The 17,069-nt window shown below is 46.6% G+C and overlaps 2 protein-coding genes and 2 pseudogenes across 2 annotated transcripts; all 4 read left to right on the forward strand.

Moving 5' to 3' along the window:
* Window positions 1-1,607: 1,607 nt before the first annotated feature.
* On the forward strand, window positions 1,608-7,878 carry LOC102707247 (annotated as a pseudogene).
* A 1,436-nt stretch (window positions 7,879-9,314) lies between these two features.
* On the forward strand, window positions 9,315-9,996 carry LOC121055480 (putative cyclin-dependent kinase F-2). Its single transcript, XM_040527970.1, has one exon. It carries the CDS (start codon window positions 9,315-9,317, stop codon window positions 9,867-9,869), a length of 555 nt encoding a protein of 184 aa, XP_040383904.1. The 3' UTR covers window positions 9,870-9,996.
* Window positions 9,997-11,466: 1,470 nt separating this feature from the next.
* LOC121055535 lies at window positions 11,467-11,920 on the forward strand (annotated as a pseudogene).
* A 29-nt stretch (window positions 11,921-11,949) lies between these two features.
* LOC121055536 (putative cyclin-dependent kinase F-2) lies at window positions 11,950-13,237 on the forward strand. The gene is made up of 2 exons (XM_040528221.1): window positions 11,950-12,484; window positions 12,927-13,237. Exons 1-2 carry the CDS (start codon window positions 11,950-11,952, stop codon window positions 13,235-13,237), a joined length of 846 nt encoding a protein of 281 aa, XP_040384155.1.
* The last annotated feature ends 3,832 nt before the right edge of the window (window positions 13,238-17,069 follow it).

Below are 17,069 nucleotides of genomic sequence, written 5' to 3' on the forward strand. Positions count from 1 at the left end.
AGATTCAGAAGATCGATGGATAAATCATAATGTTTCTAATCAAGAAGACGAGAACTGATAGAGAATTCAAAGGACCAGATATATTTGTAAATTTAGCATTTTGCGAGTAGCTAGCTAGCTGCTTGAAATATGTACTGCTTTTGAATGATTGTGGCATCAAATTTATTCTTTAGTTATCAAATGATGAAAACAATGTCTATGTAAATATTACTGTAACTTGATACGTTATAATCCATTTGATTTCGACAATTGTCCTTTCATGTGATGCCATTCTTCTTCTGAATTGCAAAGTTTGCGAAGATGTAATAAACTAATTTTGGATTATATATAGTACTATCAATTTTTACCATTGCTTTGTTACAGTGCAAAGGTGTTACAAGCTTGTTGCTACAACTAAAAAGACATGTTACATGTTGTGTTCCTATAACTGTAAAAATGTGATACTATAGCCTATCGTAACACATAAGGATGTGTTACTACAACTTTATTGTAGCACCTCCTCTCACTTCGTGGAACATATAGATGTGTTATAGTACGCCATGCTATAGCAACATAGGCTATACTAACAATTTGGTAATATGTTCCTATATACTTTTGTAACAGATTTTTTGAGATACAGTAACACAAAACTATGTTACCATATTCATATCCTGGCGTATAGCATTGCATTAATCTGTGCAATAGTGATTTGTAAGCTAAAATATTTGGTGGAAAGAAGCAATGCCATTGTTGCTCAATTTCTTTGAAATATCAATGTAAGCTCCTCGACATGGCTGCTCCTTAGTTCCTATCAAAACATAACAGTATTGTGTGTGCCCTGTCATACGGTCACCAAGATTTTTTAGTTTTTATTTTTAAATTTTTGGGACTACCCTAATATCAGTTTATACCAACCGAGTATCAGTTTGTATCTTTCTGGTATCAATTTATAGCAACTAAGTAACACCGTGCGGGCATTAGTTGTTATTGGTGTGATACCAAATCTTATACTGGTAAGGTAACATATTTGGTTCCTCATAGTAATCATTCTGTTACGAAACGAGATGCCTTGAAATAACAGCCCTCTAACTGTTAATGTTTTCGATAAAATTAGAACCAAAATGCATTGTGCTATCGTTGTTCTTTTTTTTTTTCAAATATCCATGTAAAATAGCTCCTCTTCACAGCCAGAGAGAAAAAAAAATAAGATACACACTATTAATTGCATTGAGTGTCAAGATTATAATTTTACGCACCACAGTCAAATTACGATTACAAAAACAAAAAAAATAATTTAGTTTGTAATTGTAAGATCATATGCATGATTAATATTTTCTAATGAACAATTGGACTTGCGAATTGATTTATAATAGAATTTGGTATGCAAATATTTAAAGCGTTGGTGTGAGGGTGTGTGATTAATGCGGGTCAGATCAACGGCGGGTTTATTTTTGTGTATACATATGACTTGGAGGTTAATATTGGTCAACGGCGGTGGGATCACGAATAGGCTTAGGGAGAAGCTAAAGTTCAGATGATCAAGTATGCCGGATGATTATATTGAATACAAGGTGACACATGGTTGAGGAACACTGTATGATGGTAATGTGTAACGGTTTTCACATATTATGTTTGTCTACCGCCATACCGCCAACCAAATCACGCCCCCGCCTCTTTCCCTCGTCCGATTCTTCCCTTCCTCTCCCCATCATGCATGCTCCGGCGACTCGCAAGCGCGCGGTGGCGGGGGATCCACATCCCACCGGCGTGCCCTCTCCCACGGGCGGGGCACCGACGACTGTGAGAGGCTGGACATGGTTGGCCAAGGCGCCTTCGGGGTGGTGGTCAGGGCGCAGGATCGCCGGACCGGCAAGAACGTCGCGCTGAAGGGCCTCCTCGGGGTGGACGATGGTGCCCGCTTCGCCCCCGACTTCGACGCGCTGAGGGTCGACGCCGCCTGCCAACACGCCTACCGCGGCCACCCCTCCATCGTTGAGGTCAAGAACGTCGTTTCCGACGGTAAGACAGGTGAGATCTTTCTTGTCATGGAGTTCGTAGGGAGCAGCCTCCGGGAGGAGATGCCCAGGGCACGCCCGGAGGACCTGGTCCGGGCGATGATGCGGCAGCTCGACGTCGCCGCCAAGAAGATGCACGACTCGCGGGTCATCCACCGACACCAAGCCGGAGAACGTCCTCGTCCACGTCGTCGGCCAGCTCAAGATTTGTGATTTTGGGGCCGCGACGTTCCTCAAGCCCGCTGGGAAGCCTTACGACCTGTGCTGCCCCGGCTCGTTGCCGTACACCTCGCCAGAGTAGCTCGCCGGCAACCAGTGCTATGGCCCGTCGTGGACATGTGAGCGCTGGGATGCATAATGGGCGAGCTCCTCACCGGCGCGCCACTGTTCGGAGGCGACATGACAAGGAGGAGCTTCTTATCGACCTGTCTGACAACCTTGGGGACCTGCTCAGGGAGTTGTTCGAGGATGTCCTGCCGGAGCTATCGCCGGCGGTGCGCGAGGTTGTGTCCGGGCTGCTGGCCTTTGATCCTGAGAAGAGGCTGACGACGGCGGAAGCGATGGAGCACCGGTGGTTTGCCCAAGTGCAGGGAAAGCAGAGTTCCCTGGCTTTTTGTCACGCCCAGAAATTTACACCAAATTTCTGAACAATAGCATGCATTAAATCTCGGTCTAGGAATCAGTCCGAGTACACACTATGACAAATTAATACACAGTTCCACGACTTAAAAACAAATGAAACCAATTATCTATTGAAATGCAGCGGAAAAGGAAAACAAACTAAACCATCTAGTCTTCAGCTTCAGCTGGAGAAGACGGCTCCACACCACAGGCACTCTCGACGGCGGACTGAACCTTACTTCAACCTTCGGAGCAACCTTCTGACTCCGGCTCTAGCACTTGCTCTGGTGGGGGAAAATTAAGCAAGGCTGAGTACAAACCACCGTACTCAACAAGTAACACCCAAGAGAGGGAGAATAATGAATGCAATAGGGTAACAAGGATAGGCTAAGGTTAAATTACACAAAAGCTGCGGTGATTTAGCAAAACAGAAGATAAAATAGACTGAAATAAAAGTAAAGTAACATTTAAAATAATCATCCACTGTTCAACGTTACACCACGTTGCAACAGGCCCAAACCACTGTCCCTCTTTCTTTCTGCTCGCGCCCTCACCGCCGTCGTCCGTCGGTGAGCCCGCTCTCCTCCCTTCCTCTGTTTCTTCGTGCCACCGCGAGTGCGCCCCGCCGCTCGCCGTCGGCCAACGTCCTCCGCCGCCACCTGATCCCACCGACTCGTCGTCGCCGTTCTCGTCGCCGGTGAGCCACCGCCATCCTTTTCCCCTCTTTCTCCCCCTGCGGGCACCACTGCCAAGCTGACGCAGCCGCCACGTGCGTGCGCGCTCTTGTTGTTGTCGCAGTCCCTTCGACGTCACTACCTTCTCCGTCGCCACCGTCCGTCCCGGTGTCGTCTCCCTCGCCTCACCATCACCGACGCGACCCCGCCGTTGCCAGGGTGCACCCACATTCGCCGTGTCGTCGCTGTCTCCGCCCCGACGCCGTCAACCGATCTCGCCACCAAACGTCGCAATCGCCATCTTTGCGTCGCCGTCGCCCCTCCGTCCACCACCACCTTCGCCTCCGCCGATCACCAACCGCCGCTCTGCTGTCGAGCCGTCGCCGGTGGTTGCTTCCCGCCGTGCCGTCGTCGCCGTGCGCCGCGCTCGGCCGCCGCTGCTCGCGCCGCCGACGTTCCCGCTTCCCGGCTGCCGTCGCCATCCGCCGCCGCCCGCCGGTTCGCGCCGCTCGTCGCCGGGCGCCGTCCTCCACCGGTCGCCGTCCACCGCCGCCCGGGCATTGCCGCCCCTCTCCCTCTCCCGGCCGGACCCCGTTCCCCTCCTCTCTGTTCCAGCCTCGCTGACGAGCGGGTCCCACCCGTCAGCCGCCGCCGCGCCCTCCCTTCCTCTCTCTCCTCCCCGGGCCCGCGTGTCAGCCGCCCACTTCCCCTCTCTCCCACTGACAGGTGGTCCCCACCTGTCAGCCGTCAGCCTCCTCTCTCCTCGCTAACGTCAGCAACCCCATTAATTGCGCAATAATTGATTTAGGACTTTTCTGTTTAGCTAAAAAACCTAGAAAACTTCTAAAATTCATAAGTAATTCATCTAGTCTCCGTTTAGGTCCATTCAAGTTTCATTAAATCCAGAAAAATGCCAAGAATCCATTAAAAATAGTTTCTTTCTCTGTTTCAGTAGTTTTATAGCCTGTTTTTCTTGTTTTGCCTTGTTTGTCGTAGGTTTTGACCCCGTCGCAGCGCCGTTTGTTCTCGAAGTCGTCGCCGAAGTTCCTCGTGGGTCTAAGCAAGGCAAGTGGCACCCTTCTTTAATCATATTGAACCTATGTTTATAAAATCTCCCGCTTTTACATTCAAACATGCATTGTATTCAAATGTATTTACTTTATTTATCTATTAGGCATTTACCAATATATCCATTGATTCCCATTTATTATTGTCATCCCAGGGTTAATTTGACTAGAAATAGGCTTAGGCAAAGCTTAGCCATGCTTAGTTCAACTAGCTCACCAATTATTATTTAATTACTGTTACACTATAATAGACCTTTAATGGTTGTAAGCATTATTAATATCCCGTTGAGGATTAATACAACTAAAATATTGCTTATGGTGGGTTGTGGGTGCATGGTTTTGAGAGTCGTGCACATGGCAATTAAGGACCGGTTCTCAGGAAACCCTGAAGGTCTTACACGTACTAACCACAAGCCAGAATGGGCAACGGTGAGACTCGTAATCTAACTTGTCCCTATTCGACGTACCCAGGCAAGGGTAGGCGTGATGGAGTATGGACGGGCAATCGTGGTGTAACGAAAGCCTCTGCTGCTTCCGGATCTACCAAGGCACAAGAGGGGACTGCCCGACTTGGTGTAAAGGAGGGGGTGAAACCTGAAGCGTGGTGCGATTGTCTAGGGAGGGTTAGGTGAAAGGTCTTATCATGGTTTCCGTACTGAGGTATCGTGGTGATACGTTGGGGCATGGTAACATGCTTGGGAGCCACGTCTTGTGGGTAAAGTTGTACACCTCTGCAGAGTAAACTATTCGAATAGCCGTGCCCGCGGTTATTGGGCAAACTGACAGACTCACTGGGATTAGTTGAATCCCTTTAATAATGTTATTAATCTTGGAACTGGTTTGACCCTGCGCAATGTGGTGTAACGTTGGCAGTGGTTTGGGTCTGTCGCAACGTGGTTTAACGTTGGGCAGAGGGTTGACCCTGTTGCAACGTGGTGTAACGTTGGACAGTGGATGTTTATTTTAAATACTTACTTTACTTTTATTTCAGTCTATTTTATCTACTGTTTTGCTAAATTACTGCAGCTTTGTGCAATTTAACCTTAGCCTATCCTTGTTACCCTATTGCATTCATTATTCTCCCTCTCTTGGGTGTTACTTGTTGAGTACGGTGGTTTGTACTCAGCCTTGCTTAATTTTCCCCACCAGAGCAAGTGCCAGAGCCTGTGTCAGAAGAAGGTTGTTCCGAAGGTTAAAGTGAGGTTCAGTCCGTCGTCGAGAGTGCCTGTGGTGTGGAGCCGTCTTCACCAGCTGAAGCTGAAGAGTGGATGGTCTAGTCTTGTTTTTCTTTTTCCGCTGCATTTCGATAGATAATTGTTTTTATTTGTTTTTAAGTCGTGGAACTGTGTATTGATTTGTCATAGTGTGTACTCGGGCTGATGCCTGGATCGAGATTTAATACATGCTATTGTTCAGAAATTTGGTGTAAATTTTTGGGCGTGACACTTTTGTACCTCTGTTTGGTTAACTTGGGAGAAGTAGATAGTCTAGTTTTTCAGCAACTTAGCAATGTCTAACTGATACGACTGCATTAGTACATTGGAAATGCAATCAATGTAATTTTATTCATTTGGTTCTTCTTTGTAAGTATTTATGTAATCCTATTCAAGGCCCTCTATGTTCAATAAAATCATCAGCTTGTTGAGTCCTGCTTCATGAGTGCCTATTTGCAGAAGAGAGAAAGAAATTACTTTTCTGACATGTAAGAGTTTCTGTGTGATCTATGACAGTGGAGTATTAGGTTGTTTTAGACAATACTCCCATTTGTCATATTTTGAGTTTTTGTCTGAAGAAATAGAGTAATAGGCTTTACACTTTAATCTATCATATCTGGAGGCTTTGTTTAACAAAATGGAGAGAAAAAACAGCTTCTTGTTTGAATTGATTCTTAGTTTGGGATACCTATACTAGGGGTATCTGTAGACTACGTAAATACATAAGATCGTAAGGGTACCAAATAAAAATAAGATTACATCTGTATAGTATCAACTGGAGTTTGATAACTGTCGGATTGCTTGCCGCACATACTAGATCTAAATTAGGATAGATCTTAGTCTTATCATATTAAAACTCTACCATATCTGTAAGACATATCTCCCACTATATAAGGAGGTACGGGCACCCCACCGGGAGGGCGGTCATACACTTCTAATACAATCGCTAAGCAGGATTAGGGTATTATCTTGCCTAGCCGTGAGCCTGAACCTAGATAAATCGTCTTCTTCTTCATCATAATCATCAAGTTCTGAGCCCAATAACAACCCTATAAGTTTATTGCCGACATCAACCATCGACACTTAGTGACCAGTTGATTTTTCTCAACTCTCAGTTCTTGTTGGAGTACAGTAGTACTTCTAAATACTTGATGTCCTTCCTACTTTGCAACACCCAGAATCATATATTAGAAAAAGAGAAACCTTTTTTTTGGTAATATCAGCCTAGAAGGAAAGATGAACTAGAGTAATTAATTGGTAAGTGTTATGTGTCCCTGAAGATCATAGTTGGTTAGGAGGTCAGTGTTCTTTCTTTAACTGAAGCACAAAACAAGCGGCCATAAGATTGAATACAATCAGCTTCTTCAGATGACATCGAGTTAGTTCTTATTTGTTCGCCGAGGAGGCCAAGAAAGCAGAGTACCCTGCTTCCACGCTTCTCTTCAGTTAGCTTCGGAATAAGAAGGGAGACTAGTCTGTAACTTAGCAGTACTTTGGTAGTCTTGTGTTCCTAATGATTGCATTAACACATCAGCATTGCAATCAATGTAATATTACTCCCCTGACTATTCATTGTAAACATATTTATGGAATCCTATTCAATTTTTAGAAAGCAATTCAAACTACTCTTTGTTCAATAAAATCATCAGCTCGTAGTCCTGCTTCATGACTGCCTGTTTGTTAATCTCTGGGAAAAGGGATTAGTTTTATAGCTTGTGGATTCTGTCCATGATTCGAAGCATGTACCAGGAAAAAAACCGAGCGACGTCAAAACAAGATAGGAAACGGCAAAACAGAAGAGATAAAGCCAATTAAAGACAGAGGATATCAATGTTTTTCTGACATGGTAAGTATTTGTTAGTATCTGAGTTTTTGTCTGAAAAAATAGAGAAGGCTTTATACGCTCTCATTTATCATATCTGGAGCTTTTGTTTAACAAAAAAAAAGAGTAAATGTTACTCTCAGTAAATCCCTACTTCGTTTAAAAAATCATCAGCTAATTGAGTCCTTCATGAGTTGATGGAATAAGTTTTGACCGAGCTAGCAGTATGATACTATGATCAATTGATCTTAGATATGCAGACCGATTTACAGGTCAATCAAACATAAATTTTGGGAAGTTCTTATTCCTTTTCAAAATGCATCATCTATTCTCCGTATGATCTAAACTTCCGAGGAATCTAGTATCGTTCAGTCTTAAGTCTTATAGTAGCTTGGGTTATACTCAACTTTTGTAAGAAAAATTTACATGCTTCAAGAATATTGAACTTACTATGATTTTCACAGGCATATAACGCCTACCAATTAACTAGATGAAGTAAAAGAATACAACTCTCCTAAAGCAAGAACGGAAAAAAAATCATCTTATCACCAACTAAAAATGATCATCCCCTCCAAGCAAAAATCTTACCCTTACACTACAAGCGGTAGCTGTGTAGTAAATTTTAATCTGTATATTAAACATTTTATTTAGAACTTTGGTAATATATATTTATCTATTTTAACATGATACATAACACAAAATTATCATAATGTTATATATTTTATTCCAATTTTACCCCTATAAAATTTTTAGGACACCTAGTACCGGTGTAGTATAAAAAATCAGATCATTTGAATTTAAAGCAATGTTTGTGTTTGGCTTTATTATATTTCAAAAAGAAACACTACTGTATTTAGAGATTCTCAATATTTCAATTAGTCATATTTTTTATATTTTATAAATATTTATGTGTAGGTTCATGCTGGTTTGTATTTGAAATCAAAAATATTTATTACCTTTTTTTATCTAGTGTATTAGTTTTCATTTCTGATTTAAAAACAAATATGGTAGCTATTTTCCGTTCATATATATCCAAGAGCAGCTCGTCTCATCTTTTTGTTTCTGTTTATGCTTATAAGCTAAAATTAAGTTTTTAATTGATTTTATGATTTTTTGTCACAGTATATTTTTTAGCCTTTACATATATAAAAGTTTTATTTATAAATTATTTTTCATTTACAAATAACTGTACTTACTCTACATTGACCAGAATTTTTCATAACCATGGTCATTATATTTGAAGGTTAAAAAAATATAGAATCCATTTCCAGGTAGTCCTTTTCTATGATAAATCTCCAAATTCGAATTGCAACGAGTCAGCTTCGAATTCCGAGTCCGACTCATTCTCAGCTTCGGAGTTGGACTCATCACCCACCCACGATAAAAAGCTTGGCTGCCATGCACGCCTCTCCTCTTCCGTTCCCTCTCACTCATTCCCCTCGCAAAGTCGCATCGCATCTCCGCTTCTGTTCGCGCTCGCCAGCAACCCGACACCTGCCATTGCCGCCGCCGCGATGGCCTCCGTGTCGCCAGCGATCGGTGACGCCGCCGCCTGCACCACTGCGTCGCGGCCGCTCACGAGCATCTACAGATACGAGAGACTGGGGGCGCTCGGGAGGGGCGCGTGCGCCGTCGTGTACAAAGCACGCGACCGCTGCACCGGTGAGGCGGTGGCCGTCAAGTGCTTCTGCCCCCCAGGTGGCGGCGGCGGCCGGCAGGAGGACGCCCTTGCGTTCGCCCGCGAACGCCACTGCCTCGAGGCGTGCCGCGGCCACCCGTCCGTCGTGCAGCTCAGGGACGTCGCCGTCGACCCTAACTGTAGCTGGGACAAGTACCTCGTCATGGAGTTCGTCGGCGGCTGCACCCTCCGCGACCTCATCTTCTGCGGCCGTCCCTTCTCCGATGCCGAGACCCGCGCGCTGATGCGGCAGCTCCTCGCCGGCGCCAGGGCGATCCACGGCGCCGGCCTTATCCACCGCGACATCAAGCCGGCGAACGTCCTCGTCGGCCCGGGCTGCACGCTCAAGTTCTGTGACTTCGGCGACGCCACGCCGGCCATCCCGCCGCACGAGGAGTTCTTGGTCGGCACGCTCCGGTACACCTCGCCGGAGCAGCTCGTCGGCGACTGGTACTACGGCCAGGCCGTGGACATGTGGGCGCTGGGCTGCGTGATGGCCGAGCTCCTCACGGGCAGACTGCTCTTCACGCTGTCGGAGACGGCGGAGGAGCACTACCTCGATCTGTTGGACCTGCGGGACTGCGACGTCGCGTCCAAGGACTCGCCGGCGTTCGGTGGGCTGCCGGGGCTGTCGCCGGCGGGGCGCGAGGTGCTGGCTGGGCTGCTGAGCTTCGACCACCAGAAGCGGCTGACGGCGGAGGCGGCGCTGGAGCACCGGTGGTTCACGGAGGAGGCCGACTGCCCTGCCGTCCTCAAGCGCCTCGCCGACGTAGCCGAGACCGAGAAGAACAACTTATAATTAGTGTCATCAAGGACAGCACTGTAGTGTGTGGTGTCCTGAATGGACTCCTGTAATCTGTGCAGTAGAGATATACATTGTTAGTTGCAAGAAGGAAGCAATGCATTGTTGCTCTTGCTCCTTTGTTTACGAGAAAATACATTCGTTACCACTGGCTTTAGACTAATTCTAGATTTACCACTGACTTTGTTTAGTTCTACGATATACCATTAAGTTTTTCTTAACTTTTACGATTTACCGTCCCAGTCTAGTTATCCTACGTTAGTACGGTTTGTATTTGTTATAATGACCGAAATACCCTTCTATTGAAAACTTCCAAAATTTGGAGAAATATTACAAATATCAAATTCTAATTTTTGGCCAAAGTTTAGATCTTTTATAGTACTAGCTAGCATATTACCCATGCGTTGCAACGGGATCTTATTAAAAAATATCATTACCATTTTATTAAAATATAGTTAATAAAATTGGTTTAACATATATGTCTCAACTTTTTTTCTTTTAAAAAATAGAAGAGAGTTGGTGATGAGGTAGGTAGCAGATTCACCACCACCACTACTCCCTTTTATAGTAGTAGTAGATAATGTTTACAATATGAAATTTATAATATTTGGAAAAATAATTGAAAGTTTTTGTACTATGGATATTTTAGTATAAAATTTGAAGAAAGACTGTGTTATATAATAGATTTTCTCTTCGTTTATCCAGAGTGTCTATATTTATACACTGACATTTTTTTTTATTTTCAGGTGACTTTAGCACTAATGATGATCAACACATTGCTAGACTGATATGAGAACATATACTGTGGGAAAGTGTTTTCGTCGTCCACTCATTTTATGTTACCTAAATAATTCTATAAATTTTTAAAAAATCGACAAGATGATGTAATATGACTTCAACAACATTCAAGTTCAAATTTGATTGAAGCAAACTGTAACAGAACTAACAAAGGTTTAACAAATATAATTGTGGGAGTAAATACCAAATGGAACAAATATATAGGGACAGTGTTTTCATCACCCGGTTAAATACATTTATTTCTTATAGATCATCTAAATAATCATTTAAAATTTAAAATTTAAGAAAATTGATCGGATAGATTAATATTGGATATATCACTCCACAAACAAAGTTCAAAATTCAATTTTTCATAAGTTGTAAAAAAATAACAAATTTAACTTTGAATGTGCCCGCACTAATTTTAGTTTAATTAATTAATTTATTTGTCAGAGCCCGTAGAAGACTATAAATCAAATTCAAATTTGCATGTTTACAAAATAACATATCTTATATTAATTCATCTTTTAATTTTTAAATTTTTTTAATAATTATTTAGATGATAGGCAGCAACAGAATTGGTATCAACCAAAGACGGAGATCATCTCGCAGCATATAACAAGAAACAAAAGTAAAGGAGATAGCAAACCACTTCGGAGCCAGTTGCCGCGCTCACGCGGACTCCGACTCCGACTTGATCCCGGCCGCTCGCCGCCGGCGTCTACATAAAGAGGTTCCAGGACGCCATCCCTTCCATTGCCTTCCGTTCCGTCCCTTCCCCCTCTCTCCATTCCCGCCACTCGATCATATTCCGAACGAGGGCATGGCGGCCGCCGTCGCGATGGCATGCAAGCGCCCGGCGCCCGACGGCGACGCCTGCTCCGCTGCTGCGCCGTGCAAGAAGCCACGGTTGCTGTTCACGAGCATCTTCAACTACGAGAGGATGGAGACGCTCGGGGCGGGAACATACGGCGTCGTCTACAGGGCCCGCGACCGCCGCACCGGCGAGACGGTGGCGGTCAAGTGGGTGTGCCCACGGCGTGGCCGCGACCATGGCCAGCCGGCCGACCTCGACGCGTTCGTGCGCGAACGCGACTGCCTTGCCGCGTGCCGCGGCTACCCGTCCGTCGTGCAGCTCAGGGACGTCGCCGCCAACCCGTCCAACTGGGACATGTTCCTCGTCATGGAGTTCGTCGGCACCCGCAGCCTCCGCGACCTCATCGTCGGCCGTGCCCGTCGTCCCTTCTCCGAGGCCGAGACCCGCGCGCTGATGCGGAAGCTTCTCGCCGGCGTCAGGACAATGCACGCCGCCGGCATGGCCCACCGCGACATCAAGCCGGGCAACATCCTCGTCGGCCCGGGCTGCGCGCTCAAGATATGCGATTTCGGGATGGCCACCACGGCGGCGCCGCCCTACGAGAGATTCATGGTCGGCACGCTCCACTATAACGCGCCGGAGCAGCTCACCGGAAAGGGCCAGTACAACGCCCAGGCCGTGGACACGTGGGCGCTGGGCTGCGTGATGGCCGAGCTCCTCACCGGCGGACCAGCGTTCACGTCAAAGACGGTGGAGGAGCACCTGCTCGAGCTGTCGGAGCTGCGGGACTACGACGTCGGGTCCAAGGACTCGCTGGCGTTCGGTGGCCTGCCGGGGCTGTCGCCGGCAGGACGCGAGGTGCTCGCTGGACTGCTGGCCTTCTACGACGACAAGCGGATGACGGCGGAGGCGGCGCTGGAGCACCGGTGGTTCACGGGGGAGGACGATGTCAGGGACGAGCATGCCGGTGACGAGCTACAGGACAACACGATGACAAGCCAACGCCCGCGCAGGATTCGTAAGCCTAACGCTCGAGTAGTTGGGCCGGAATGGGCCGTGTAACGCTGGCCTGCACGCCACTGGTCGGCATGCGTATCACTTGTCTCGTTGTATAGCTGGTTCGGCTAGGCTGGCTTACGGTGAACAGTATAGGAACAGATAGAACCGGGAGAGAAGGCTGGCTTTTGGCTCGGTGGCGGTGGCTCACCCGGTTGGGTTGAGAAGTTGTAATAGTCACAATTATCTATCTACTTAGCTAGTTCTTCTTCTTCCTGAAAATTCTTGTGCTCGGTTGTTGTTGATTATGCGGTGACCTAACAAAATTTGTATCAGAGACACCAAAATTTACCACATACTCTCTTGATTGGGCTGTAGAATTACCAGGACGGGTGGGATTCGGCTGTTCCAGCTGCGATCCGCAAAAGTTTCGACTCCCCGAACTGGGTTGGCCTGATTTGGAGCACGGTGTTTGGGGTTCGCCAATCTGGAGAAGCCGCGCTATCTGACCAAGCAGACCATGAAGATCATGGAGCAAGGGGATAAACTTGATCTCCTGCTCAAGAGGGTGGATGAAGCGAAGCAGAAGCGATTGGATTCAGAGGCCCAGAATCGTGCTGAAATCCAGTCGATCAAGAGAGCGATCGAGTCCAGATTACCTGAGATCGAGAAACGGGTGGAAGGGCTGAATTACGTGGTGATCGGGCTACAAGCCAAGGTTGAAGGGTTGGAAAAACATCCCACTGACTTCGCCAAGAATCCTCTAGAGTGGTAATCGACTCCACCAGGCGGTAAGCCTCAGTTCTTCCATTTGAGCGATTTCAGTTCACCCACTTTTGGACGTGATCACTCTTCCTGTACACATGATATAAGTGCTAATGTACCCCCCATGACTTGCCCTTAATTTGTTGGGGCAGCCGCTTTTTGGTTACAGTCAGTTCGTGCTAGTCTGATCGGCATAACATGGCTAGATTTCTGTGCAAAGGTTGAGGGTAGGTTTCTGAAGGATAAGAAATAGATGCTCGTCAGACAGCTTTTTCACATCTGCCAAACTAGTATTGTTTCTGAGTATGTGGAAAGATTCGACCCTCTCATGAATCAACTTACTTCTTTTGCTAATGCTGTCAAACCTTCTTACTTTTTACTTTGTTACAAAATTTGTTGATGGTTTGAGGGATGACATTAGGGTGGTGGTCATGGTCTAGAATCCCCAGGATATTGACTCGGCATACTCCATTGCCATGTTGTATGAAGAGGCTATGGATGGAACTAAACCAACTCTGCCAAAAAGGAGTGATGCATCCAACAGTGTCAAGGTTCATAACAAAACTGTAGTTTCTAACAATACACCAATTTCCTCTCGGTCAGCCTGCAATCCAACAGGAGGGAAGAATTCCAGAAGCAGAGATGACAGATTGGTGCTCTCAAGGCTTACAGAAGGGCCAAAGGGCTGTGTTTCACTTGTGGGGAAAGGTGGGGCCGAGATCATAAGTGTGCAGCTTCAGTGCAACTCCATGTCGTTAAGGAACTGATGGATGTGATGCAAATTGAATCTGAAAATGATGATGAACAGTTGCAGACTGAATTGAGTAATGATGATTCAGGAAATTTGATGACTATATCTCAGCAAGCTCTATGGGGAACATAATCAAACAAGTCAATTAGACTAAGGGGTTGGGTGCAAGGACAAGAATTGTTGATTTGGATGTCGACAATATATATAGGGTGGCTAGCAAGGCACAAAGATCGATAGTTAGAATGAAGACACAGGGTTACCCAGGTTCAGGCTCTCGATACGAGATAATACCCTACTCCTGCTTGGCGATTGTGTTCAATTGTGGACAGCTCAACTAGAAGATAGCTGATCTGAATATGTTGTCCCCATGAGGGGTGCCCCTGTCCCCCTTATATAGTGGGGGATAGAGCTTACAGCTAAGGTAAAGTCCTAATCTAATTAGACTAAGACCTATCCTAATTTAGTTACAACTCGGATCTGGTATATGCGGCATGCAATCCTACAGTTACCAAACTCCGGTTGATACCATACAGATATAATTGGTTTCCTATTCGGTAACCCCCTACCATACGTATATGTATAGTCTACGGATACCTCTAGTAGAGGTATTCCACAGCAGCCCCCGGAGTCGTACATATCCACGTAAATCATCGGTGTAGATTGCGGATCATCAGGTGTATCTTCACACAGTATGCTTGACGTTATCCGAGTGCTTCCTGGGCGCTCCCCGAGTGCTTCCTGAGTGATCCCGAGTACTCTAGGATGATTGAAGAGGTTGTGGAGGGCTCCCGAATGAAGAAAAAAGATAGGTGGATCAAAGATGCACATATTAGGGGTAGCTCCCGACTCTATGCTTAAATGCGTAACAATTAAACATGGAGTCTTCTATGGACCGTTACCTGAAGGCATTCCTCAAAATATTGAAAGCCCCGAATCGAGCAACACACTATTCTGAGTGCTTTCGTACCCGAGTGGTACCAGCTGTGGTTGTTCTTTCGAGCGATTTGAACCCGAGTGGTTTGGAGATATATAATAGCCGTGTTTTCCCAAACAGATAATTACAATTATCTTGCATGAGGGGTAGGTTATGCTGCCTAGCTTAACAGTTACAGCCGAGTAGTTAGTACCGAGTATGTTCGGGTTTACTCAAAGTTTTTGTACAAGCTGAAAAGTGCATTTAAGTGCCATGGGCGATATCAAGAAGTGCCTGTGTAAATACAGGTCAAACCCTAATCACGGGTGCACCGTTGATTCCCTAAATGTGAGAAATCACGAATTTTATGTCACCATTTAGGCTATGGCAATCGGGTATGACGAGCACGGGTAGTTCCAACCCATACACGTACCCGTCGAGTAAATTTATGCCCGCGGGTATCCCCGTTAATGTGTCACGGGTATAAAATTTGCCCATACCCGTTACCCGCGGGCGCCGTACACCCGCGGCATACCCGTTTACCCGCCTCTACCCACAGACACTGCACACCGCATATTCGTCTGTGAGGACGGGGTCAGGGACAGCGACGTCGGCGTCGGCCGGCGTCGGCAGTGACGAGGGCGGGGTTGGCGGCGTTGGCGGGGACGTGGGCGGGGGCAGCGGCCTCGGCTGGTGGCAGGCGGGGTGGAGCCTCAGGAGGGGGGTGGCGTCGAATCCTCGATGGCGTTGTCATCGTCAAGGAGATGGGGGCAGGGATGGGGTGTCGGAGCTAGGCGTCGTCGAGGCGTCACGGCGTCAGGGCTGGGCGGCGTCGAGGGGCAACGGCGTCGGCGGCGTCGGGGCGGCCGATGAGTGCTGGGAGAGGGGGCGGGGACAGGGGTGCCGGTGGGTCGGCTGCGCCAGCGAATGGGGGCGCTGGTGGCGAGTGGGGGTGAGACCATGAGAGGCTCGACGAGGAGGGGGTGGGGAGGAAGCACTGAGGGCGGCAGCTTGGTGGTACTTTGATTGAGGATTTGGGGAATCCTAAATTTTCCTATATATATAGGGAAAGCTGGCCCCACCTGTCAGTCACATGTAAACAGGTAAACGGGTATGGGTTATTCCTACCCATACCTGTACTCGTTTACCCGTTGGGTACTAATTTTGACCCAATAAAATACCGTGGGTATTAAATTGAGAACATACCCAACCCTATTAGGGTTTTTACTCACGGGTAATCGGGTAAATAGGTATAATTGCCATCCCTACACATAACATTCTCATCGACATGGTATTAGCTATGCCAGCACCGAGCTTTACGCATCGGCCCGCTATGCCCGCGGAGGGACACAGTAACACTTAGTCGATTTTGAACTTTTGGAGCCATTGAGCTGCTTTAGTTCGGCGATTTTGGAGATTTGATGTTGTAGAGCACTAGTGCCGCAGCAGCCGGTATTGATGCCCGACTTAAAGCAGTCAAGGCTACTCAGGACCGGTTTGTTGGAGACTATGGTGACCAGCTCTAGCACCGCGCCAACCAATGAAATCCTCAGGTAGTTTTAGAGAGTTACTCGAGCACGTGGCCGAGGAGATGAGGGATGCAGCGATGGTTTGTGGCTTGTCCAACCTTTGCCACGATGAAGTCCCTTTACTCCCAGGTAATCTTCTCAGCGACCGTCAAAGGATCTGCAGCTAGTTATAGCTCAGAGAAGGTGTTTGGCGCTGATGGAGGAGGCTAAAGCTGGTGCCGATTCCATAGTCCGAGCCCTTGACTTGAAAATAGGAAATAAAGACATTAGCATTAACATGTTGTTTGCAAGACCTTCGTTTATCTGTAATGTAAATTATTTTGCTATTGTTTCAAGTCTTTGTCTAATTTAGATCTCGTAATATGAAATGAGTGTGTAAACTTGAGTTGTGTACCCATCCTGATAGCCCCTGGGCGGACTTAGCCAGAGGGGAGCGTAGCGTCGTTTACCCGGTTCGGTACGGTAAGTAGGGTGTAGCCACGAAGTTTGTTTAGCTTTATTTAGATATTGATCTCATGATCAAAAAAAGTGCTTTTAAACAATACACTTTGAAAGAACCGTATGATATGGTATATTGTAGCCCCCCGACTAGCTTGTTAAGGGTGAAAACCACTCAGCATCGGCAGTCGAAGAATGGATAAGAGAAAAG

The sequence above is a fragment of the Oryza brachyantha genome, chromosome 10 (assembly GCF_000231095.2).
Source record: "Oryza brachyantha chromosome 10, ObraRS2, whole genome shotgun sequence".
Classification (NCBI taxonomy): Eukaryota; Viridiplantae; Streptophyta; class Magnoliopsida; order Poales; family Poaceae; genus Oryza; species Oryza brachyantha.